The sequence below is a fragment of the Aythya ferina genome (genome assembly GCF_964211825.1).
Source record: "Aythya ferina genome assembly, chromosome: 5".
In the NCBI taxonomy this organism is placed as follows: Eukaryota; Metazoa; Chordata; class Aves; order Anseriformes; family Anatidae; genus Aythya; species Aythya ferina.
Genome location: NC_140301.1, coordinates 7,143,737 through 7,168,482, shown reverse-complemented (window position 1 = coordinate 7,168,482; position 24,746 = coordinate 7,143,737). Strand labels below are relative to the sequence as shown.

The 24,746-nt window shown below is 36.4% G+C and overlaps 1 protein-coding gene and 1 long non-coding RNA gene across 4 annotated transcripts in view; one reads left to right on the top strand and one right to left on the bottom strand.

Moving 5' to 3' along the window:
* The window catches only part of QSER1 (glutamine and serine rich 1), a 42,452-nt gene extending 25,968 nt beyond the window's left edge, over positions 1-16,484 (top strand). For both annotated transcript variants that reach the window (XM_084520216.1, XM_084520217.1), the window contains 9 exons: positions 173-462; positions 1,940-2,056; positions 2,660-2,793; positions 5,004-5,215; positions 6,428-6,565; positions 7,974-8,071; positions 11,777-11,929; positions 12,910-13,005; positions 13,582-16,484. In XM_084520216.1, coding sequence (XP_084376342.1) covers positions 173-462; positions 1,940-2,056; positions 2,660-2,793; positions 5,004-5,215; positions 6,428-6,565; positions 7,974-8,071; positions 11,777-11,929; positions 12,910-13,005; positions 13,582-13,722 — 1,379 coding nt within the window. In that variant the 3' untranslated portion in view covers positions 13,723-16,484. The remainder of the gene's footprint in view (positions 1-172; positions 463-1,939; positions 2,057-2,659; positions 2,794-5,003; positions 5,216-6,427; positions 6,566-7,973; positions 8,072-11,776; positions 11,930-12,909; positions 13,006-13,581) is intronic.
* LOC311437227 lies at positions 11,944-24,716 on the bottom strand. 2 transcript variants are annotated; one of them, XR_014693376.1, is made up of 6 exons: positions 24,501-24,716; positions 24,159-24,231; positions 20,367-20,531; positions 19,702-19,959; positions 19,241-19,316; positions 18,860-19,162 (listed from the first exon to the last, which is right to left on the bottom strand). It is a non-coding gene; the product is annotated as an uncharacterized lncRNA (long non-coding RNA). The 2 variants fall into 2 exon arrangements; XR_014693375.1 differs by lacking the exon at positions 20,367-20,531 and adding an exon at positions 11,944-12,627 and having other exon boundaries at positions 18,981-19,316.
* Between the last annotated feature and the right edge of the window lie 30 nt (positions 24,717-24,746).

Here is a 24,746-nt window from a genome sequence, read left to right as displayed (position 1 = left end):
TTAATGTTTTGACCAAGGTAAAGCTCCCATTTAACTCTTAAAACAAGTGATTTCAGAAAATTTGCTTTTTATAGGGATCGTAAAAGAAAAAAAATAGTTCTCATCTTATGTTGCTAATCCTTGATAACTAAATCTAACTAAAATTTGTTGTTTTTTTTTTTTTTTGCTTCAGAAGCTGAAAAAGTGGCGGTTGTTAATGCTGCTGCCACTACTGCTGTTATAAAGCAGGAATCACCGCAGACGACGGCTCCTGTAGTCAGTATGCAGGAGAAAATGAGTTCAGCCGACCCCTTAAAAGTAGCTCAACAGGATGCTGGGACTTCAGACCAATTAGCAAAAATACAGTCAACCGTTGCAATAGAAGGAAGTACTGATGAGGAGAATACAGACAGTGGAGGAGAGGGCATGTACAGAGAACGTGATGAGTTTGTAGTGAAGATTGAAGATATAGAGACACTAAAGGTAATCTCAATGCTTAAGTTGAGTGTAAAACAAAAATCAAACAAAAACACACCAAAAGAGCTCCATGACTTATCCTCAAAAAACTGCTGAAGGTGGAAAGGCTACGGATTGGTTTTCTGCTCTATTTGCTGCCAAGCTACTTCAAAGGTGTCTTTCTGATGTGGGTTATGAATATGTTTTGAATGTACTTGATCCATTTTATAAGGTGTATATATAATAATGTAAATCTCTGTCCTGGTAACTTGGAGTTCCATTTATTTATTTATTTATTATTTGAAGATAGTAGTAGGTTCTCAGGAGTATGGTATTGAAGAAATGGCTCTTGGATTTTTGCAGATGGTCTTGGAATTGTCTTTTTTTTTCTTTTTTTTTGGAGGAGCTTATTTGCTGTTCTAATCAGAAATGACTTCCATATGGAACCCGTACAGCTCTTTTGAGTTTATGGAAAGGTTCTGTGTTGTCCTTGACTTTTATTTCTTGGGGTCTCTATCTCAAATTCTAGTGCATGTGTGCCTATTCTTGTGCTCCTATCATATCTAGCAGTACTTTTATTTTCAATTTCTGATACTCTTCATTATTTGTCTGTGTTCATCCTCTTGAGCTTAAGCTTTAAATTAATTCATGTAGCTTTATCACATGAGTGTTACCAGCTCTAAAATAAAACATTCCCTTGTCATTTATAAAACTATGCAAATACTGTTATGAGATTTTGAATTTTAATCTTTGTAGTATATATTTCTTCAGTTATTTAAACACTCCTTGGAGAAAGCATCTGTACTCGATTATGTTTTACAAAAAGAAAGTTTTTAAGTTGGTAGTTTGCACGTAGGATTTATAGAGAACTCTTTTTCGAGGTAATAATTACAAATCTGTTTTTAACATAATTTATTTCTTAAACTATTTGAATTAAAAAAAAAAATCCAAACTTTTTTTTACAGTTAAAGTTGAACAAAAAGTATAAACTCTGGTACACTAATTTGAGCGGAACTCGCCTTTTTCACCTTACTGTAAGCATCATGCTGTTATTTCGCAGGTAGTGTGGACTTCTGCCACAGAATCTCAAGGAACCTACAAGCTTTTTCTGCTGCTTGTTGTGATTCTTACATTTGTGTTACCCCAAAAAAATAAGTAAAACGATTAAAAAAAAAATATATATATATATAGGGAAAGTGTCATTTTGAAAAATACCGTTTTGTGGCTTGGTTGCGTGGTGCTGTAGTTCTGACATTGCAGCAGAGGTGAAGCTTGTTGGCACAGCTTCATTCCTCTGAAGGTAATATTTGTGGCTCTTAACGCTTATTGTAGTTCATGTAATGCTGTCTTAATGTAAATTACATCCATTAACTAAGGACTTGGAATTTGAATGACCTGTTTCTGTTTTATTCCTGGGTAACTTGTTAAAAAAGTAGAATGCACAAACACACATCTGGGAGAAAAACAAGCACCATTATAGGCAAATAATCTTCTGTTCTTACAGGTTGCTTTGCAAACTGGAAAGGAGCCTCCAGCTATTTGGAAAGTACAGAAGGCCTTATTGCAAAAGTTTGTTCCTGAAGTGCGAGATGGACAGAGAGAGTTTGCTGCTACTAACAGTGTGAGTCCAAAAATTCCTCATGAGGCTTCATGGCAACTAATTTACTTAACGGAAGGCTGAGAAAGAAATCAAAATGTGATTCTGGCATAGCATTCTTGCAAGAAAAAAAAAAAAAAAGTTTGATTTCCTCCTACTCTAAAGTTCTTTCTAAATATATTAAGGGTAGATTCTTGGCTTTCCAGCATGGGTTCTTTCGTATCACTCAGTCTGGGTAAAGGAACAAGTTTTTTCAACTGGAATAAAGTAAATGGGAGCAGGCTTGTGAATCAACTGCTTTCCACTGTGGGAAGGATACTGTAGGATAGCATTTCAAGAGGCAGCCATTTGTCAGAGGTAATCTTTTTGCAGTAACATGTGGAGGTGTGGTGTGTTAAATAAAGGGAGAAAATTAATGCCCAAAGTACTTCTTGACTTATTTTCTTGTTTTAAGCATTATTTGGAAATCTGTTGGGGAATCCCTCTTAGGTTATAACTGCTATAGAATAGGTCATCTTTGTATATTAACAGACTTTTAAACGTTTTTCTTTACTATTTAAATTGTTAAACTGAATAATTCTACTTAACAGAAGCACCTTGTATATTAAATCATATTTTTTTTTCTAGTATCTTGGGTATTTTGGGGATGCAAAAACAAAATACAAACGAGTCTATGTGAAGTTCATTGAAAATGCAAACAAGAAGGAATATGTCAGAGTCTGTTCAAAAAAACCACGAAGCAAGCCTGTACAGTCAGCAAGGTATTGTATTTCAGTTTGTTTTTCATTTTGTCATATAGTTTTTGTATTAAGAACATACCTATTTTAATAAACAAGACTCAGAACTCAGTGCTACATTAATTCATCTTTCAGTTGGAAATGCAAAACTGTGTTTTGTTATAAGAAATGAGATATAAATTACTATCAGATCAAGACAATTCTTTACCTGGAATCAGTGGACTGCAATAATCATTCATTTCAGAGATTCTAGGGCTCCACATGCTGTGTCTTTTTCATGGTCTTTTGCACTGTTATTCAGTATGTGGATAGAAGCCTACAGGCATAAAGATTTTTTTTTTTTGATGTTGTTTTTTCCCATTCCATGCTTTTTGCAGGTTAGGTTTTGTTCTCAAGCCTGGAAACGTAATTTAGAAACAGAAGTTCATTGTTGAAATTGGTTGTTACAGTGATGCTTTCCCTTGACATTTATGCTCTTGCACAGTGAGGATATATTTAATTTTCTTACTGAACCTTCCCTACCTGTCAGCCCACTCCAAAAGCCTTATCTCAGTAAATCATCCCTCATAATTCCATGTCCATGCCCTGAAATCAATATTCTGGTAGTACTGCTTTTAAACCACCAAACAAAAATGCCTTTTTGGAAAGCCAGGTAAAGTACGTAAAGCAAACAGTTATGGTTTTGATGATTCTAGTAAATACAGTGCCGGTCCTGCAAAATGGAATGACCACATCTCCCTCAGAGTCCTCTGGGATTTCCTCTGCCACCTTCCTTCTGAGAGTGTTTTCACTGTCACTCACTTGCTAAAGCTTTGCTATTGCATTTTGTTTTAGCATTTGACTGTGCATTTGCAAAGGATTACAGAATCTGCATTACACAAACCTTTTCATGCTTGAATGCTGAGCTCATTATATCTTCCCACATCTTCAGATGCTATCTGAAGCTTTTCTCTTTATATGGCTTTTCAATAATTATAATGTAATGCAGGTATTTTCGTTTGCCAGATGTTAGTGGACAATACAGGAAAAAAAAAAGTACAGTACTCTTCATTCAGGAAATGACTGGGTCTTGAGCTCCAGTTCTGTACTCTTAGAGAAGGCACTTTTATCAGATCACCAATTTTGTAAAATGATCATGATCTTCTTAAAATTACCTGGAGTTTTGACGATCCCTCTTTTTTTGTTTTGGGCTACAGAGGTCTGTTCCAGGACCTGTTCCTCTAGTGCTCTGAAACAATTCTGTCTTTTAGCCAAAACATGATCAAGATTAGCTATCCATACGTTCTCTTTTCAATAATGTTTTTTTGGCTTTTATTTCTGTCTTTCCCTGGTGTTCTTACTGCGTGTCTCATTGTATGATATGTCTGGAGAGCAGTCACATTCCATCTTGGTTCTTGTTTCACTAAGCTGGATTAATCAAGCTCTTCAAATTTTTCTCTTCTAAGGCAGGCTTTTTCCATTCCTCTAATGATTCTAGAATCTATTGCCTCCACCCATTTCGGTTTGGAATCTGCATTTCTGAGATTTGACTAGAATTACTCACAAATAGCCCAGAAGATACTAACGTTGTTTCTGTAGTACACTTCACTGCTTTCCCATTTGAATGAAGAATCTTGCTTAACACTTCCCAGAAACGTATTTCTCCCATGTTCTCAAAACTGCATTGCATCGATACTTCTCTGGCACCTGGCTACATCACACTTTTCTTCTGTTGTTTCCAGGAGATGAGCTCTCAGGTCATGAGAAATCCATGTTGGTTCTAAAATATATATAACTTTGTATTTATGATATTAAATTTCCCATTTGTTTTCCTGGTTTGAGTGCTGGGTAGAGAAAGGAGAAGAGTAGTCTGTCTTTTTACTGCAGTCTTCAAGATCCTATGTTTCTGCCTGGGTGGCGTACTTGCTTATCTTTGTGTTGATACAGTATCCCAAATTCACTTTGTCAGCAAAGCTCATTAAGTACTATTATTTTTTCAAGTCTATGAAGTGTGATTTTTTTTTTTTTTCATTAAATGGTCAATTTTAATATTAGCTCCAGTCTTCTGTAGCTCATAGATACTACTAACATACGGCAATTTGTACTCCCTGTGCCTGTCCATTCCTGTGACAGTGAAACAAGTATATGTAATCCACAGGGAATATCTTCTGGTTAAATAAGCCTACCACTCTTCTATTAAAATCAGAATTTGTATGGTAATTCCTTTGATAAAGATCTTGTCCATAATATTGCAGGACTATTCATTGCAAACCTAGTGGTAGCAACAACAAAACCCCTGATCCACCAACACCAAAACCAACAGCAACAAAAGTCTCTTCTGTGAAACCCAAAGCTAAACAGCCAAAGGTAAAGGCTGAACCACCACCAAAGAAAAGGAAAAAGTGGAAAGAGGAGTTCTCATCTTCCCAGTCTGATTCTTCACCAGAAGCACAGAGCGATGAGGATGGTGAGTGAGGATACTGTTTTTATGTATGAATTAATGTGTGCAGCAGAAGTTACCTCAACTGTAGTTTATCAATTAAATATGTTCTTACTGCTTGCTTTCTAAGACTGGTTCGGTTTCAGAAGAAGCTGATTTGACTTTAGATTACATCTCAATAATCATATTCTTCATTAATTTTCCATTGCAACTTGACGTTATGTTTAAAGTAACGTGCCTGCGATGCCTGTCTGGATGCACATGTAGGCAGAATTCAGATGTTACTGTTGTTTTTTGAAAACCCCTGAAGGGAAAAGGAGTTGACTTCTGGCTGCTTCATTGCTTGCTTTTCTGAATGCCAGCTGTTCAGATGTAGCCAGCTGAGCACACTTGCTCTTAAGACATTCACAGTGTCTTAAAACTTGGAGATATGGAGCTTGCAGTACTACTCTACAACAGAAAGGTTTTCTTGAAGTGTGCTCTGTTTAGAGAGGTTACCTGTGGTCGCAGACATACAGTGCTTTTTGCATTTTTTTTTTGTTTATTTTCTGTACGTTTGAAGCTGCGCTGTGTAGTAACCATGCACTGTATTACTCTTATTTCCAAAGCATGCTCTGTGACTTTTAAATATTGATGAGTTACGGCCGATGCACTGGAACAGTGCCTCTGCTGAAGGCTGCATGCTTAAAATAACGTGCTTCAAGCAGACTTAGCCATATTTAAAAGCTGAAGTCTACCCATAGAAATGCAGAAATCTTGGGGGGAGGAGGGAGTGTCAGTAGTACACAGGCTTCTAAATGACATTAGTGCTCTTTAATTGTTGTTGTTGTTGGGTGACTTAGTTTTGCAGCCTTAGGGTACACTTGCATTCACATGAAACCTCTGCTTAGCACACTTTGCTTGACCGAAGTTATTCATTATTCCTTTTCTCTAGGCTTTCATCTGCAACAATATAAAAATAAGTGTCTAAATACCCTAAAATATGATCATCTGCATGCTGATAGTCGCCAGTAGTTATACATATTCTAGCAAAATGTACCATTTGTACATTGTTGGTCATAACTGTTTTGACATGTGCGTAGTTTGGCTGTTATTTCTGACTGCATTGGGTTTTAATCTCTTGGGATGCCAGTAGGGGTCACTTAAGTTTTGAGAGAGAAAGCCTTCAGTTTTGTAAAACACAAATATTTGCCGAATCCTTAAGAAAAATAAGTCACAGTATTCCAATTAATTTTTCAGAGCTTGTACCTCCAGCTCCCTTTGTTACTCGCTTTTTGAACACAAGGGCTATGAAAGAGACCTTTAAGAGCTATATGGAGTTGCTTGTTAGCATTGCTTTGGATCCAGACACAATGCAAGCCTTGGAAAAAAGCAATGGTACAGTATGTTTAAAATTTGTATGTTTTTATCAAAATTTAAGGTTATGATTCAGTAAGGCAAATGTTTTTAAAAAGCAAACCAAATTAAAAAAAAAAAGTTTAAAAACATGAAGATAATTTCATGTAAATGACTGCAATTTGTTTGCAGTTTGGATTTTCTAACACTTTTTCTGAGATTCAGGGTGGCTTTGGTACTGCAGTGTTTTTTATTTTGATTTTGGTTTCATGCCATATTTATGCTGGGTATTTACTGTTTAACATAATACAGTTTCAATTCAGGTTAGGTTAGATGTGCATGCTTATATAAATGTATCTATCCGTGCTGTCTCGGTGAGGAAGCAAAGCAATTTAGAAATACTTTTTTGTCTGCTCTGCTGTGTTACACTTGTCAGAACTGAGCTCTTTGTTATTGTCTCAAGATCTTACAAAACATTTATTTGAAGCTATGATGTTTCAGGTATGTGCTTGCTTTCTTATAAAGAAATACCCTCATAAATAAGTAGTTATGATTCTTAATACTATAAAAAGTCACTTTTTCAAACTCTGAAACCTTGAAATTCTGATCACAGATATATTTATTCCATTTTTCCTTTAAGAAGAAAATGTCTGATGGATTTATCTACTGTAGTGGACTCCAGAAGACAAATAGAAAAAACTATTCTATTTCTCAGAACTTAACAAAATACTCATGTTTGAAGTTAAATGTCCTTGTAAGACTGATCATTTCACCTATTCAGTTGGAAGCTGTTGATTTTTATTTGCATAATATTCAGTTTATCTGGAAGAAAAAAAATATATACATAGGTTCCTCTTTCCTGGTTTGCTCAGGTTGTGCATCAGTGTACACTTACCTCACGGATTTATACCCTGTGATTTCTGTCAGTAGTCCCACTAAAAGCAAAGAAATTGACTATAAATAAGACTCCACACTGAGCTGTAGATTTTCATCTATGGCCACGTACCTACGTTCAGGTGTATATTTTTCATCTTAAAGTTGTTTATCAGGTAACTTCTATCAGCAAGCACTTTGCCCAAATACTTCTGTTATAAATGCCAGCAGGGTCATTTCTTGTAAGAGGGAATAATGTATGTCAAATATATGTGTATTTCGTCTTCATAAACCTTCCAGTTGTATTGCACAGTAGATTATTTAGGAAATGGTTTAAAGTTATCTTTGAGATTTATTCTTTTTATTGCTCTGTCTTATTTTTCCCTTTCAATAAAGAAAAGTCAGAGAAGGAGCTGGACTGCAGTCAGCAATTAAGCTGCATAATATCTAGACCAGTTTATTGGGCTGATCAAAAAAAACAAACAAACAGTTTTCTCTAACTTTTAAAATGAGTTTGAGCTCATATTACCAAGTTTCTCTTAATAATCAACTGTTACTTTTTTCAATTATCTTTTAGATGAGCTACTTTTGCCTCATATGAGAAAAATTGATGGCATGCTGAATGACAATAGGAAAAGGCTGCTTTCCAAACTACGCTTGGATCATACTTTCAAGGTATTCTTTTTTAAATTCTAGGGTCTTTAAAGTAATGTTATAAGAGAGTCACTGAATGCATACCATGCAGGTGTAACTAAAAACCCAAGGCAAATATGTAACAGAAGTGAATATGAATTTGAAAGAGAGATGCTCTACGTTCAGTGCTTGTGTGTGGCATTTGGAGAGCATTTGTGATCAAGAAGTTTATACTGCGAAGCTGAAGTTCTGGTTTTTCTCACCATGCTTCCTGGTTCATTTTCAAACACTTCTCCTTTTAAATTTCTCAAGTTTGTTAAAAGAAAATGTTTGTTGTCCTTCTAGAGCTTTTGACTAAGTGATTGTATTGCCTAAAAATCTTAAACTTTTACATTAACTAGCTGCGCTGTCAAGCAAGTCTCTGGACCTCTTTGAAGGAGGTACCTTAACAGAGTAGCTTAAAACCAAGACAGAAAGAGTAGAGAGCAACTTGCTCGTGCACTGTTTCATGTACATTCAGCATGGAGGTTTGGGAGAAGTTTGAATAACAAGCCTGTATTGCAGTAACTTAGACACAGTAATAAATAAACAACAGATCTGGAGACAGGGAAGAGAGTAACTGTACAATCTCAGTAGAGAGAAAGTAAAGGAGAGGACAATTACTGTGGTTCCTGTGGTTCCCACACACAGAGGCAAGAATGCAGATTTTGAAAGTGCAGTCAAGTAAATTAAGACTTTTTCTTTCCACTCACGTCTGAGACGTAGTTGTCAATGTCTACAGTTGGACTGATTATTTCTTCCTGCAGTGGTTTTGAGACCAACGGCACTAGAGCAGACCTGTCCATACACACCACCAGACTAAGCTTGCTCTTTTGCCTGTCCTTCTCATTTCCTTTTACTTCTACAGTACAGAAACATTTCTTGGAGAATTAATTCTCTCTCTACTGCTGTGTGCAGAGAGCTAGGTGAGAAAAAAAGATAACAGCACATAAGTCAGTTCTGCATTTTCATCATGAAATCTCTGAAAGATCTTTTTCTACAAACCATTCCTGATAAGTCTCGTGGGACAGTAAGTGACTTCATTTCAGGGAAGAGAACATCATCGACCAGTGAAACAGTTTAAATTTGTGTTAATTCTTCACCTTTTATCATTAGTTATGTTGTTTTCCAAACAGCTGTACAGTTTGTACCTGTTTGAACAGAATTTCATGTGTCAGCCTCCTTATAGTAGGAAGGCACAAGGAGGGCTGCATAATTTTTAAAATATAACACAGTCTCAGAGAGGCAGGACGTAGGGAAAAATACTAGAATCTTCTGTAATACTAGCATGTAATTACAGCTTCTTATTCAGTTGGTGTTCATAACTAATAAAATAGCTTTGCTGTGTGATTGCTCAGGGGCAGATTATGAATCATATCTCTCAAGTTAGCTTTGGCCTGTGTTTCACGTTATAAGCTGCAGGCAAGTTAATGGAATTCTGGGTGTAAGGAAGGGGTCTGCTTGTGATGTAAGCTGCAAGATAAAAAGCCTTTTGTTTTGGTCTTCTGGTATGAGGGTCCCAGCTTGTACTTGGATTAATGTTACGGATAAAAATGAAATACTTATTTGTCATCACGTCTGTTTGTGTTGGTGAGAAAACTTTTGATACTCTTTAAGATTCACATTAATGTAATAATTAATAAAGCTTGCTGCTGTTCCAGCTGAATGAGGCATTGCAGTAATAAGTGAAAATTACCATTAGTGTGAGTATCATACAGTTTGAAATATTTTTAATATTCTGCATTAATAAGCATGGATGAAATGATTTTTTTTTTCCCACTAGATAGTTAATACAGGATATTTTAGCACTGTATTACTAATAAAATTGGACACTGAAGTTAGCAGTTAGTGTTTGGTAGTTGTGCCTGTAGCATTCTTTGTAGTTCTAACAGTTTGTCACATCCTTTGGGTGTGTTCATTATAAACATAATGAGAAAATAGTATTTTTGCTTTATTGGAAGCTCAGTAAATTAAGCATCTTAGCTGAACTGTGTAAATTTATTTGGAAATAATTGTTACCATTTTCTGTCTTCTGCTTTCAGAGATGCAGAAATCACTAGTATTTGATCCTTCATTCCAATTCAAATTTGTCTGTTTCAGGTCAGTGCTTTAGCCATGTAGACTCTTCTGGTTAATAGGAATTCTCCAGAGGAAGGCAGAAATGGCCAAAGCTCCCTGATACTCGGAGTCTGCCTTTAGGAAGGCTATTCCAGTGGATAGAAAAACTAGTTTAAACCTATAGAAGTGATTCCAATTTAAAGTTATTTGCTATGAATATTGTACACAGACAGGTTAGCTAGTCGAGATTACTGCTACTAGTATGCAACTGTTATTTTGTACAATATGTTTTATAGCTTTCTGTGAGAGCTTTTTTTTAGTGAAGAGAAAAATGGCTGATGTATACAAAGTGCTAAGAGATTATAGATAGGGGAAGTTACTGAATATTAGTACTGTTGTTTTCTTTTTTAAATACAATAGTGAACTTCATATTTTATCTCAGTAGTTGAAATTTAGCACCTTAGGCTATATTATTAATATATTCTTACATTCATGTTTTGTATTGGACATACACGTCTACCTATATTATTGTACTTTACAGTTGTCTTAAAGGAGGCTGTAGCGAGGTGGGGATCGGGCTCTTCTCCCAAGCACCACATGTGAAGACAAGGGGAAATGGCCTCAAGTTGCACCAGGGGAGGTTTAGCCTGGAGATTAGGAGAAATTTCTTTACTGAAAGGGTTGTGTGGCGTTGGAACAGGCTGCCCGGGGATGTGGTTGAGTCACGATCCCTGGAGGTCTTGAAGAAATGTCTAGGTGTGGAAATCAGTGGCATGGTTTAGTGGTGGACTTGGCAGTACTAGGTTAGATCAGATGATCTTAGAAGTCTTTTCCAACCTGAATGACTCTCTGATTCTGTGATATATACTGGACTAATATGTCCAGTAGAAATATTTCTTTGTGTACAAAGAAATGTATATGTCAATTTAACTAGATATGTTATGCTGTATAATCTGGTCACTGAGACAATATGACTATTTCAAAGTAGCTGCTAACACAGTACAACAAAGTTGTACTCAAATTTGCTCATGGAAGTAATGCGGTACTGAAGCTTGTAGAAATGTACTTCACCAATGAGTTCATGTCTTAGACGCTTGGGCTTTTTTGAACTGGTCATCTAATTCCCCGTGCATAAGCTTTTCTAACCTTACAGATATGATGAGATACAGTGAATCTGTGTTTTACAAAAGCTGGGACAAAATCCATGAAGGTGGATAGGCATGATATTTCTCCTGCAACTGGCAGACTTCCTCTACCTGTGTAGTTATTAATTATCTCTGAGTAACTTGGCCTTAGAGATTCTTGTGTAGAAATGGGATGGAAATCAATTTTGAAAGATAAAAATAGCCTACTGGAGCCATTTTTTTACTCTAATAAAAGAAACGCATAATACCTGAGATACAACAAGAGGATCTTGTCTTGAAAAATTACAGTAGCAAACAACCAGGTGGACATGTTTTTTCAAACTGTGTATGGTTGCTTGATCTGATAGTTTTTTGTTTTTTTTTTTTATTGGATCTTTGGGAAGAATAAATTGTTTTATAATAGAGTGCACTCAAATTACCAATTTTTCTTTGAAAAGTTATCAGCAGTCTAACAACTGTGGTTGAATTTTTCATAATCCTCTTCCATTATATGCTCTCTTTAAAGAATGCTTTGGAAAACTTTCCTGAACTGACAGTCATCACTCGGGATTCAAAGACAAAAAGTGGAGGGACATCAGTGTCTAAGATCAAAATGAATGGCAAAGCGTACAACAAGAAAACGTTAAGGGCTTCTAAATCAACCACTAAATTAGCGCAGGTGAGTGTCCAGAAGGTTTATTGCTGCCACCATCTGACTTCTAATATGATAGCCATATTTGTATAAAACAGTTTCATTTATTAGTTTCTTCTGTAGATTCATCAAAATATAAAAATCTTTGAATGAAATGCGTTTTCTGTAATAAAAAGAAATTAAAACAACATTTAAAGCTATATATTAAATCATTGGTTTAGCTCATTTATGAAACACAGTTGTTATATTCCATTTATTATATTCCACAAAATATAATAAAACATTTCAGAGTGATTCTGCTATTTAAGTTCTTTTGAACCACACGTCTTGTTTACACATAATTACTGTATTTAGACCCAAATGCTCTTATCCAGTATATCTATACAGGAGACTTCTGTGGCAACTACTCGAGTTTGCAGGAAGATGAAGTAGTAGTATGCTACTTCCCTTATGCAGGCAGCAGCTGGCATGTGTAGTTGGATGGGAAGGGAGAGGTGAGCTCTGCTGTTGCTGTGCTTCATACCTGTTGTAGCACGCCAACCAGCAGTGCCCTGCTAGAGCCCGTTCTGCTTCTGTCACCACCAGAACAAGAAGTGAACTTCAGGCCATGTTTCTGCGTGACAGTCGGCCTCCTGGACTGTTGCTGAAGCAACAGTGTGTTGCCTTTAACATTGCAGTTGTGGTAAAATCACTGTGTAGCTCATAATAACAGCTTCTTAAACTTGCTGCAAGATTACAAAAGTGTATTCAGTGCATTCAGAAGGATTGAAAGCATTCTCGAAACGAGTTTTAACAAAATAATTTTGTAGGGAAAATAGAGATAAGAGATAATTGTGATACAATATAAATTACTGCGTACCAAAATATATCAAAGCAATTATGTGAATGAAGTATTCCATTTCTGATCTGTTAGGGAAAGAAAAAAATATTTACAGAACAAAACATCTGTTATGTCTCTGTCTTGAAACATAACGTGCAGTTACCTGAAATAACTGTTCTTCTTGCAGGAGTTTACGGTAGATCCAGAAAAAATACAGTTGTATTCTTTGTATCATTCACTCCATCATTACAAATATCACATATATCTGACATGTAAAGAAGAGGTAAGTATTGGGTTTCTTATGCTGTATATTTGCATTCATTGTGGGAATTCACTGAGGGAGTTGAGTCTAAATATAGAGCGATTGTTGTATTTTTGGTAAATGAGCATGGACTGTAGCTTCCTTTTATTTTAATTAATTCCTTATGACAAACAAAAAGACATTCTGAGCATATACGTTGCCCCTAATGGACACTTCGGCCTAGAACATTCAGATATGAGGCTTACAAGTTTTGTGTGGAACCAATTTCTATGGGGGTAAGCATTCTTCACTGTTTTCCAAATAAATTAAACAAATTCTATCACCTTGTGTAACCCCTCAGGTCTAAGGGCTACTTTTTTTCTCAGAATGCCCATTCGTTTATTTTTTTTGCTGCAAATTTCTCATTGACGTATTCCAGGTAGCAGAAACACAAGAGTTAAGCTCGGGCTCAGACGATAAGAAAAGCAGTTTTGGTAGGGGGTTTCTTCAAAAGTAGAATGCTATTTAACTGTAGAGCATTGTAAAAGCAAAAAATCTGTAGTACTGGCAGCCTAACATGTATGTGTGCATGCATGTCTCTTCTTTTTTTTTAAATAGATTTCTTCTGTTCAGAAGAAGAGTGCGGATCTAGGACAAGAAGAGATTGTGCAGCTGTGCATGAAAAATATCAAATGGGTGGAGGATCTCTTTGAAAAGTTTGGTGAACTTTTGAATCGTGTCCAGCAGAAATGCTCATAACAAAAATGTATTCCAAATCTCACATTTTTCTACGGCACTAATCTGATGGAACAGAAAGCTCAGAGAGAGGCTCTGATTTCTTTTATAATGCCAGACCCAGACTGCGTTCTTCTTCGTAGGCATTTTTGTTTCTCTTTATGGAACTTTGTGCCTTGGCTCTTGCTGAGGAAAAGTGATGCTGCCAATGAAATCGGTCCTTTGGAGGTGGAACTAAACATAAACCTAACCAAGTTTTTAACCTGAAGAATTATTTTCTATTTTGTAAACTATTGGATAACTTAGTTTTATTTTCAGAAATGTTTTTGACAAATGATAAAGCATGCACTACATATACTTTTTTCTTTATTGCTAAAAAGATAACAACACTTAAAATACTACAGGATTTTCCGTCTCTGACTAAGCAACAGAATAGTCAGTGTTGGGGTGAACTAACTTTTACATACGTCTGGCCACCAAATTTAGTTTTGTACATTTTGTGAACAGAGCCGGAGTGACATCAGTTTCTGCGAACATACGTTGCCATCATAAAATCCAGAAATGTCAATATGCTTTATGGACTCCTTTTACTATTGTCATGTTCAGGAGACTGAACGTGGAGTTGGTGCAATCCTATGACTGCTTTTTTTGTGTCAAATTATATTGTAATGAAAGACAATGACCTTAACTATTTTCCCTGTTTTGAAGAAAAAAAAATATTTTCCTTTATACTGCAGTTTTGTTTTGTTTTTGTTGTTTTGGGGAAAAAAAATTCAATTGTACATTTTATCTCACTAATAGTTGTATTTTTCACAGAGAAAATATTGTGGTTAAAATTGTTTCATGTATCTTTGTAATACACTTTCCATTGTTTTCAGTAAATCCTATTCATTTATATGTTGATTTCTTATTGTAAACTATATATCTTGAGGTAACCCTTTTGTTTATACAGGTTTGCTTCAGTGTTAACCAGAATAATGCATACTAGACTAGTTTTGCTTTAAGTGTAGTTGTGTTAGACACTGCAAGTATTTTCTGATACGCAAAAATAAATTTCTTACTAAACTAGCACTTGATTAACTGAGAGTTTAAATGAGGAGCTATTACACTTTATCTTTGTCAACAAAGATTGATGATTGAATAGACTATATGCAGTGTTAAACACAGCTTACATAGTTGTTTGTAGAACTGGCAGTTGCAGAGCTGTTCTCTTTTTGGTGCCTTTCAAGTCTTCAGACATCTTGTAGCTTTTTTGTCCCTCCAGTTTGTTAACAGTTAGTAGTGCCACTAGTCACACTCAGACAATGAATGTAATGGGCTCTACTCCAGGAGAACATTTTCTCATTTTCTTTAAATTTGCCAACAGAATGCCTTACTGAGTCATTCAGAATGGATACTTACTCTACTGGGGTCCTAAAATAAAAAATAAAAACCATGTTGTTCTTTTTCAGAAAACATAGGAAAAAAAATCATTCCTTTATCCGTTCACTGCCACTTAGTGCCTTAATTTCATCCAAGAAAGCAGGGTTCACTATTCATTGGCCAAATGAAGTAATGTTCATTGCCATGTGACTTTTTTTCCTGTTATCTGTTTTGATCCTATTTAGTTGTTAAATATTCATTAGACCTTAGAACTATAAAGAGTTTAATGAATAGATGTGAAAATGCAATGATTTGATCTTGAGTAATCAAATAGAGGTTTGAATAGTAAAGCATGTACAGAATTTTAGCTGATTAGTTTTTAGAACCTTAGAGGATGTTTACCATGTTTCCAAAGCTTTTCATCTTTTAAAAGCAATAATTCTCCTCTACAACTTGTATGCAGACTACAGTGAACAGAAATCGATACGTGCCCCTGCCTTTTTTAAAGCCTCTTCACGGTGTTTCTGCTTTAAAAAGGGAGGTCACTATCACGTTAACAGATGCATTGTGCTACTGTTGTGTCTACTATAATCAAGGATAGCGATGTGGACTTTACTTAGGAAGAATGTGCAGAATGTTAGAGCAATCATAAAGCTAATTCATTTTTTCAGAGTAAAGAAGGGTAGGCACAGGGTTGAAGAGTTGCCATTGTTTCAGTCATACTGTGTTGAACCTCACAGGAGCTAAAGTTTGTGGTTAGCACATGAAGCGAAGTTACCACCGGTAGTGATCAGCTAAAATCATTTTAATGTAAATATGCACACTGGAGACGTAGTAGCAATGTGCCTGGTGTACTATGTAACCTATAGTAGGAGTTCCCAAATTTACTTAGCGTTTCCTTATTGATGGGGGTGATTGGCAGCAGTAGTTCCTGGCTGTGTAGATTCATGAGAGGTATTTCCTCTCATGAGGAATATATATGTATATATATATATTCTTCATATATATATATATTCTTCACCCAGGTGGAGTTCTGTTGTTTCCTTTTGGTGATACACACAACACAGTTTGGGAATTCCTAACCTGTAGCTTTAAAAATGGTTAGGATGCAGACTGAGGGAACAAGAGTTGGCTCCTTGATTGTATAGCAATGAACCCATCAGACTTTGTGTCTCACATCCCTCCCTTATACCACTGCAAAGCAACTAACTGAGAGAGGTCTTTACACTTTCTAAATGATTTCTCTACTGCTACTTTATACATCCTTTAGAATTTTGAATCTAGAAGTAGCTTTAGGAAGCTACTTGTTTTAATCCAAGTCCTTAGAAACTGAAAGAAAAAAAAAAAAAAGGTTTTTGGAGTAGTTTCTCCATATTTAAAAGGAAGGTAAACTTTAGCAACAAGTATCTAAATAAAATGGGCCAGGATGCTCTGCACTGCCATAGAGGGTGGCCTGGCTTATTTTTGGCTGTTTTATTCCCAGGACCAGTTAAACAAACACTGTGCCTGTAGAACATAGGAAAAACTTTTCTTGAATAAAAGAAACTACCCCAGACTACTAAAGATGTGATAGAGCTTCCATCTTTATCTTGGGCTACAAAGATGGTGGCTGGATTATTAGTTTACCAGTTACAGTGAGTAAAAGCATGGAACTTTCAAGTGTGTGAAGGATCATAAATGAAAATAAAGTTTTGTTAGTGGGATTGAAAAGGCTTTTTATACTGAAGCAAACTTAGAAAAAAAGTCAATGTACAAGTTACTTTTTTGCACAAATGCTTTGTTCTGTTGCATTTTAGATAATTCTGCACCCACACCTCAATCTTTTGTCTTTTTCTTGAAGCAACAGTGAGGTCCTTATTCTTTGACATCTGACAGTGGAAACTGAGCACTCGTGACTGCAAGAGAAGATGCACTAGGAAGGAATAAAACCCTCTTTAGACTATGAATTAGCAAAAGAGAAATTTATTAAACTAATCGTGTGATGAACTATGTTTTTTTTTAATTCCACTGTCATTTCCTTTAGTATGGCATCCCTGTTTACATTGGGTTTGTTTTTATTGACATAACAGTATTTCTCTTAAAGGCAGATTTTCTTTGAGATGCTACTTCCAAAGTCTTGTTTGCAAAACATCTGAGACAAAATTGGATTGAAAAACTTTCTGAAAATGGCTAAGGACTTTAGGGTCTTCTATGACCTGTAATGTATTCATATATTGTCTAAATGAAATACTACTTTTTAAAAAGGCAAATCTTACAGGCTGTCTTCCAAGTAAATGATTTCCATAGGGGAAATATATTTTAAATATTATTTAAATATTTACTACTATTTAAAACAATTTTAAAACAGAAAAGCTAAAACTATGGTCGCAAAATGTCAGTGTGTCATCAGTCATTTCTTTTTCTTTGCCAACACGTGACATTTGGTCTCTTACTCTGTTACACACCTGTGCATTACAGTGTGCACGTTCTGCCATATCTTATTGTTTAAGCTAATATTAACATGTCATTGTTAACAAATGCATGTTTTCTGCATATCTCCTCTACATATGGCAAAAAAAGAGGCTAGGGCTATATAAGAGACACTTTACGCGTTCTTAGTCCAGATTTTCAGGTGGTCCGTAATACAATGTATGGAAATGTGAAAAAGGACACAGTTTTGTACCATTCATGATGTTATTAACTAAACCCATTAAAGTGAAAACACTTTTAAACAAAAAACTCATAATGCTCAGTCATTTATTATTAAAATACTAAGTCTTGGAAAGCTAGTTTGTTGGGAAAGAAATGGCAACTTAGACATTTTCTGATCTCAATGCGAAGAAACACATTTCTTTTTCATTATATCCCATGAATTAAGGAACTTTTTTGTTATTACATTTATTGGTTCTAAATGTTCTGCATTCATTTTCACAGCGTATCTGCCAGTTCTTAAACTGATGTGAAAAATGAGGAACCAGAAAATTGGGGTAAAAGAGAGACGACTTCTGTGATTCAGGTGCCTTTTAGCTATACTGTTTTTGTTTATTTCCTTCTTGCTTAACCAGAATGCTACCTCTGTGTACCTATAGGGAAAAAGTGGTGCTAGAAGGTTTTCATTTTTTTTTCCCAGTTACAATGAACTACTCCATTTCTTATGAATATTTTTCCTACACAGAGGGCTGAAATCCCATATTGATGTGGATACACGGTAAGTGGCCTCTGAGCCACTTGCTTGTAGGAAAAAGTGAATCTGAAGGGATGGAATATTTTCTATAATGGTCCTGTGTGTAAGAGCTGCTTCCCAAAGCAAGTTTCTACTTTAAAATGCTGCTGTTTTTTGTTTTGTTTTGTTTTGTAGGTGTTTTTGGTTCAAATTATTATCAGATTATGTCACTGACTTTTTTTTTGATCTACATGTGTTGCTTGAAATATTAAACTATGTAATTGGGAGTACATGCCATAGTGTTCTAAAACTTCCAGGGCTTGTGACAGCAAGACCTTTTAAGTAAAATTATGTTGCTTGTCAACCTTCTCCTTTCCAACTATGGTGCCTACTAATGTGATTTCTCTGTGCATTATTCATGTATCACATTTTTGCTGCAGCAACAAAGTAAATGGTGTGATAACTGAATAAAAACTAAAGCATCAATGCTTTGTCATGTGGTTAGGTCCAAATTGGTAACTCGTTCGAAGCTCTGGGAGAATAAGGATTTCAATGTGTTCACTGAGTAAAGCACCTTTGGATTCTGAAACCTCCTAGCTTTTTGTTGCTGGTCACCACATGGAAGTTACTATTCATAAACTTTGGTAACAGAAGAGAGAGTAAGAGAATGTTTTTTATTTGCTTCAGTGCAAGGTCCAGCGATTGTTCAAACAGCCGCAGAGGTGCATTGACCACAGTCAGTGGACTTTGCTCAAAAGAAACTGAAGAGAAAACTTACCCCTGAAGATCAAAGTGTTGCAATTCTGGAATCAGCTGGTCCAAAAAAGAAAAAGTACTTTGCCAAGCATTGTTATGTTCTTTTCCATGTGAACTCTGCAAGTTCTGTTGAGTTCTAGTGGGGGTAACGAGGCTGTCTGCAGGCAGTGCTTCCAGGGCTGTTTTCTCATCCTAAACTGGGGCCTGGCAAGACATGACATGATAGGGTTTGGTGGTCCCTGCACATTGTACATTAATATAAAAAGTGAATTATAGACTCACGTGTACAAATAAGACTCCTCTGCTCTTGAACACAAGCCTTACGCTTGGTGTAAATAGCGATATCACCGGTACATAGCTATTAAATAAAAAAGTCAAGTGGTCAAAATCATGAACTCACTTATGATTGGCAAATCCATTTAGAGTTCTCCCTCCCCCCTTATTTTGTGTGCTCCTACTGTCCCATTAAGCTGGTCCCACTAGTTGCTGCTTGCTTTGGGAGTAGGGTTGTGAAACTTGTCCCTGCCAGATCAGCGTAAATTACTACCTCACCATGCTTCAACTGAAAATCACTGCTTACTTGGCTTGACCTCCGGTTCTCTACAATTGTATAAACTGGTGAGACCAGCTCCCTAATCCTTTGTGAATTTACCTAAAGCCACTTTCAGTAGTAAAATGAGTAAATGTATTCATTTTTGTTTTGCAATGTGCAGAAGTTCACATTGTTAGTTACTCTAGCTTACCTGAGAAATGGTAACTCCCAGCTGGGCAGATGGTAACTTCTGGCCTTTCAGTTATTTGTGTCTGATGATGCTTGAGACTGCTTATTCTTTTCACACAGGCTTCTAGTGTGCAGATGACAGTGAATCTTCACAGCTCTATGAGGAGTCTTATCCAAATGGCGTTGCGAGGATCATGCTATGCTAAGCACACTTAGGTATGCTGTAATCAATCTCTGGTTATAATGTATAATCAATCATCTGGAATGTCTCGGAAGACTTCTGCAGGAGGAAAAGTGGAAAAATCTATTTAAGACAAAAAATAGCAATAGCAAAATTGAGAAGCAGAGTCACGCCCTTGCATTTCTGGTCACGTTGCTAATACTCTTTGCTCCCATACACTTCCCTAAAGTAAGCAGTCTCAAGGAATTCTGGCTCTGACTTGCTCCCTTTCCAGCCCCTGAGTGTGGATTGCTATTCAGAGGGCAGTGTGTTCCACCGGAGGTCAGTGTTCACCAGTGCAGGCTCAGCCTCTTGCCTCCCTGCCCTTCATTTGCCATTGAGCTGCTTGACTTTGTCCTCTAGCCACATTGGTATTCCAGCCCAGGAATGGAAGGATTGCACTCATGAACAATGCACGCTTTGTCAATTCAAACATTCAGTCATCCAGAAGCTTCTGTTTTGGGAACTTGTTTATTGTTCTGGTCTCTTCAAACATGCAAGGGTGGAATCCTTACAGATTTCACATCACTGTATCAAACTGAAGTTTTGTGCTTCAGGAGTAAATCACACTCTTGCCCAAGCTGTGCAACTGAAAGTCGCTTCTCCATGGTGGGGCAGATGTGGCTGGCATCCTGGATTGAATGTTGCAAGATGGCATCGCTGTATCCCACAGAACCTGCTACTACATGATCTCTTTTAATGCAAATGTAATGGGAAATTGAGACTAAGCAGAGTGAATTTGTGAATAACCTGCTCTGCATCCTAAAGGATGCAGTCTGTCTCCTCTAACCCATGGAGTTCAGCCCCAAGCAAACCTCTCATGCTCTTTAATATAAATAACAGAACACCTTACTCACTAATAAGACAGATTTGCTGCGTCAAATCTTGTATCAAATACAGCCTTTTGCAATCCAACGTTGTATGAATAGCTATTTATGTATTTAAATTTTAGATTAAAAAAGGTTGAAGAGAGACTTGGGACAGTTTCACAATCAAAATACATAACAGGCTTTGTATTTTCATGTGAAGAAATTGGGGAGATTTAATAATGTTATGGCAATTGTGACTTTAAAAGATTTCTGTAACTGAAGCTGTTGCTTTTTCATACATATTTATGTGAGAGCGTGAACCATATGCATATGAAATTTATCTCATTATTTGTGAATGGAATAGAGCAACATTTTAAGGGCTTACTGTTTAAAATGTTCTCTCTTCATCAGCTTCAGCACACTGCAATGAATACAGGCATTGTTGGTACTTAAGTGGGGAAAAAAAGAGTAACTGTTCTAAATAACTGGAATATTTAATTTGAATTTTTATGGTAAGCATTATTTGCTATGCTTTTTCAGAAACAAAGCCATGAAGACTGAATCCCCTAGAACCTTGCGATCATGGCAATAAAATTTTATGTATATGCAAATTTAAACTGTGTTGAAATATGCTTAGACGCTTATATTGTTATGGGAAGACAATTGAAATCTGAAGAAACATCTGATATTAGAGTCTTCTATAGTCTGACATTTGTTTATGAGACGTCAGATTGGCATGTGAAATGTACAGTCTGTGTTAATCCTTCAGAGAAGTGGGATCTAAATTCTTTTGAAAATAAGCACTATGATAATATTCTTCTGCAAGAATGCCTGTTTCTTGGTCTGTCAATTTTCAGCAAGAAGTCAATCTTTTCTAATTTTTGGCACTTAAAATATAAAAAAAATATTTTGGACATTGACCATTTGTTGGTTTTAGAACATTTTTATTTTGCAGATTTGGGGTCTTAAGTTTTAAGAAATTGAAACAAACTTTATCCTTTGTTTCTTTTAAGAATGTGTAGCATTTCCAAATTCCTTAACCAGGCATTGATCTGCCTTATATACAACAGCAACCTGTATTTTCTCTTAATATGCCTCCATCTTCTTAAGCAAGATGTCTTCCAACTTCTGTCTTTTCAATAACGATACCAGAAGACTCAGTCATACAGTCAGTTCGTACTCCATGAGGTCTAGTATGCAATTATATCTCCTTCATTTGTGCCCAGAATGCCTGGAAGTTACAGGTGCACTCTCATCCAAATACACTGGCTGGCTGTCCGACTTCCACACTTATTATGGAAAAAAGCTAGACAGCACTTAGCATACATAGATGGATTCAACAGTTTCTCAATTTGTGATTCAAGTTTTAATTTTGCTGTCTCTCTCCCCCTAATCAGAGAAGATCTAGATAGGAGAGCCCACATTATCTTATATCATCTGTATCCTCAAGCAAACCTGTAGTTGACATGAGGGAGTGAATCAGATCCTGAGCAAAGAGACATGCCCGAAATTGTGGCTGTTGAATATAAATACTCTGCTGTATACTTCTAATTAAACACCAAGGTTCTCATATAAGTTTTCAAGGGTTTCTATGAGTCTGAAGTTTGTAAATCCTTAACAATATAGGTCATCTTCTTACTTGTGATGCAGTCAGATGGAACATTTCTATACGACTTCAAAATCAGATCAAAATAGAATTTTCTTCTGCTGTTTCTCACTATAAACATTCCATGGAACAGTTCTAAAGAGCTTAATACAACTGTACAAATTAGGACTCAGTTGCACAGCTTAAATTCAATTTTAATCACCCTAACTAGATCACAGAATTGTTGTTCTGTCTGTACAACTTCACATAATACTTTTAGATAGAAAGCCAACAGTAGAGCTGAATGTATCATCAAACTTCATTTAGTGGTACTGTTTAGTCTCCTATGCCACACCCTACAGACCACACTTTAAGAAATTTACCTACAGCAGTACATGTCTCTATTTTTTGTATTGTTGTTCTTTATTTTTCAGGGGAACTGCTTTTGGAACAAGGTACTGTTACACGTGTATATAGAAATGGCACTAAGTTGGCCCTAAATAATTTGGAGGATGAATGATGTTAATTATGACTTTATAACTGGCATTCTTTTGTGCATCCTGCCTTCAACTTTACAAAGGTTCATTTGGGGAAAATGTAGTGGAAGGTGAAGCTGAATATAGCATATTGCACTTTCATCCTCAGATCTTTCCACTACCTGTCTAAGGAATGACACTGGCTTAAAATGTCTATACTGGCTGAACAAGAGGTCATTCTTTAAAATGGCTATATGAAAATACACAATTTTAAATAATTAAAATAATTAATATATTTTTATCCACCTGTGTAAATCTGTGCTTCAAGAAAGCATTTTATGGTAACGTTATTGTAATACTAAAAGTTGTATAGCTTTTTTTAAATACCCTGTGATACCAGTTCCTGTTTGACAACAGCTGGCTGACCAGTCAGTAGCTGTCACCTGCCCACCAGTGTCTCTTACCTCTTCATAGCATTAGAGGGTAGGGAGAAACTGGTGTGATATAGCTGTGATCTCTTGGGGGAAAACATGGAGGCAAAGACAGAAATCTGTCTGCTGATGACTTAGTAAGAAAATACAGGGGCGGGGAAGCTTATTAACTTCTGGATGGGCAGATCGCCGTGCATTAAACTCGGTTCACTCATAAGGTGTAGTGTTCTTGTATGTGTCCTCCCATTTGAATGGGTCTTTGTAGGTCTAAGTTTTCTTAAGATTACAGCAAATCCATTGCAGCATGATTGGCAGCATTAATTTTCACATAGCTGTTGAAATAAAGCATTTTTTTTAAAATAAAAATGTACTTAGGCATTTACTGACATGCAGTAAAATTTATCTCACTATTTTGGCAGTGCTAGGTCTAGCATTGAACCTTTACAAAATAGGGAATAATAAAATAATATATCATAGAAATCCACATTGATCTATGCATGACATGGTTTTATTAGGGTCTTAATAGCAACTGTTGAAACAGACACCTGTGAGTCAGAACTATTTTTTTTTTTAATGTCTTCCCACTGTCCCCCAAGAGAGAAATCTGTGTTTGCCACTTCCTATTGATGAAAGACAGCATCACCTTTCATTTTCAAAGGCTAGTGGTTGACTACAGTTTGAATAGATTCCTTTTTCTGTGGGTGTAAGGCTTCTCTACCTGAAAAAATTTAACAGGAGGAACTTCCACTCTTCAAACAATCTCATTAAGTGCTTTACCGCTCTGTCAAGGAAACAAGAAGAAATGTTTGCCATAAGAGCTTGTGGTATCTAGCTGTGACCAGCTCTCCCAGCTTAAAATGAAATCCATTGTTTATTCACTTGGATACGATGAACAAACTTAGAGTGCCCTTACTGTACAAACTTGCGGTGCGACACATAAGGATAAAAGACGGCAAACCTGAACGGTGCTGGAGAGCTGGCAAGGGCGTGCTCCTCACAGAACGAGCTCTGGTCTCACAACAGATTGAATTCTGCAAAACCAAAGTTTAGTAATCAAGACTTCAAAGTGATTTTTTTAGTATTACGTGAATATTAAAAACGATGAAGTGGAAACATCATATACTTACAAGGTTGCATGTCATGGAGTTCAGTTTGGCTTCTTGCCTGCTTCTATTGAGATGAGTAATATGTATAAAGGTAGTCAGTGTGTATATGTATATATAAATATATCTCAGGTGTGTCAGTAATATGTATATATGTATATGTTGTCTTAGCACAGGACAAAGTACCTCAGACTTACCAGAGAATGACGTTGGCTCTGGGTCATTTCCTTCAGACAGAAAATCACAAAACCCCATTCTTATCCTGGAAGTGACTTAAATGATTTTATTCTGTCGGCCCAGTTCAAGCGACAAGTTCCGCGGGGCAGCTGACCGAAGCCCTAAAGGGAAAGCGCCCCCGGCCGGGGCCCCTCAGGGTGCCTCACACTGCCCCGACCGTTACGAGGGCCGCTCTGAGGGGCCGGGGCCCGGCGGCACGCGGGCGG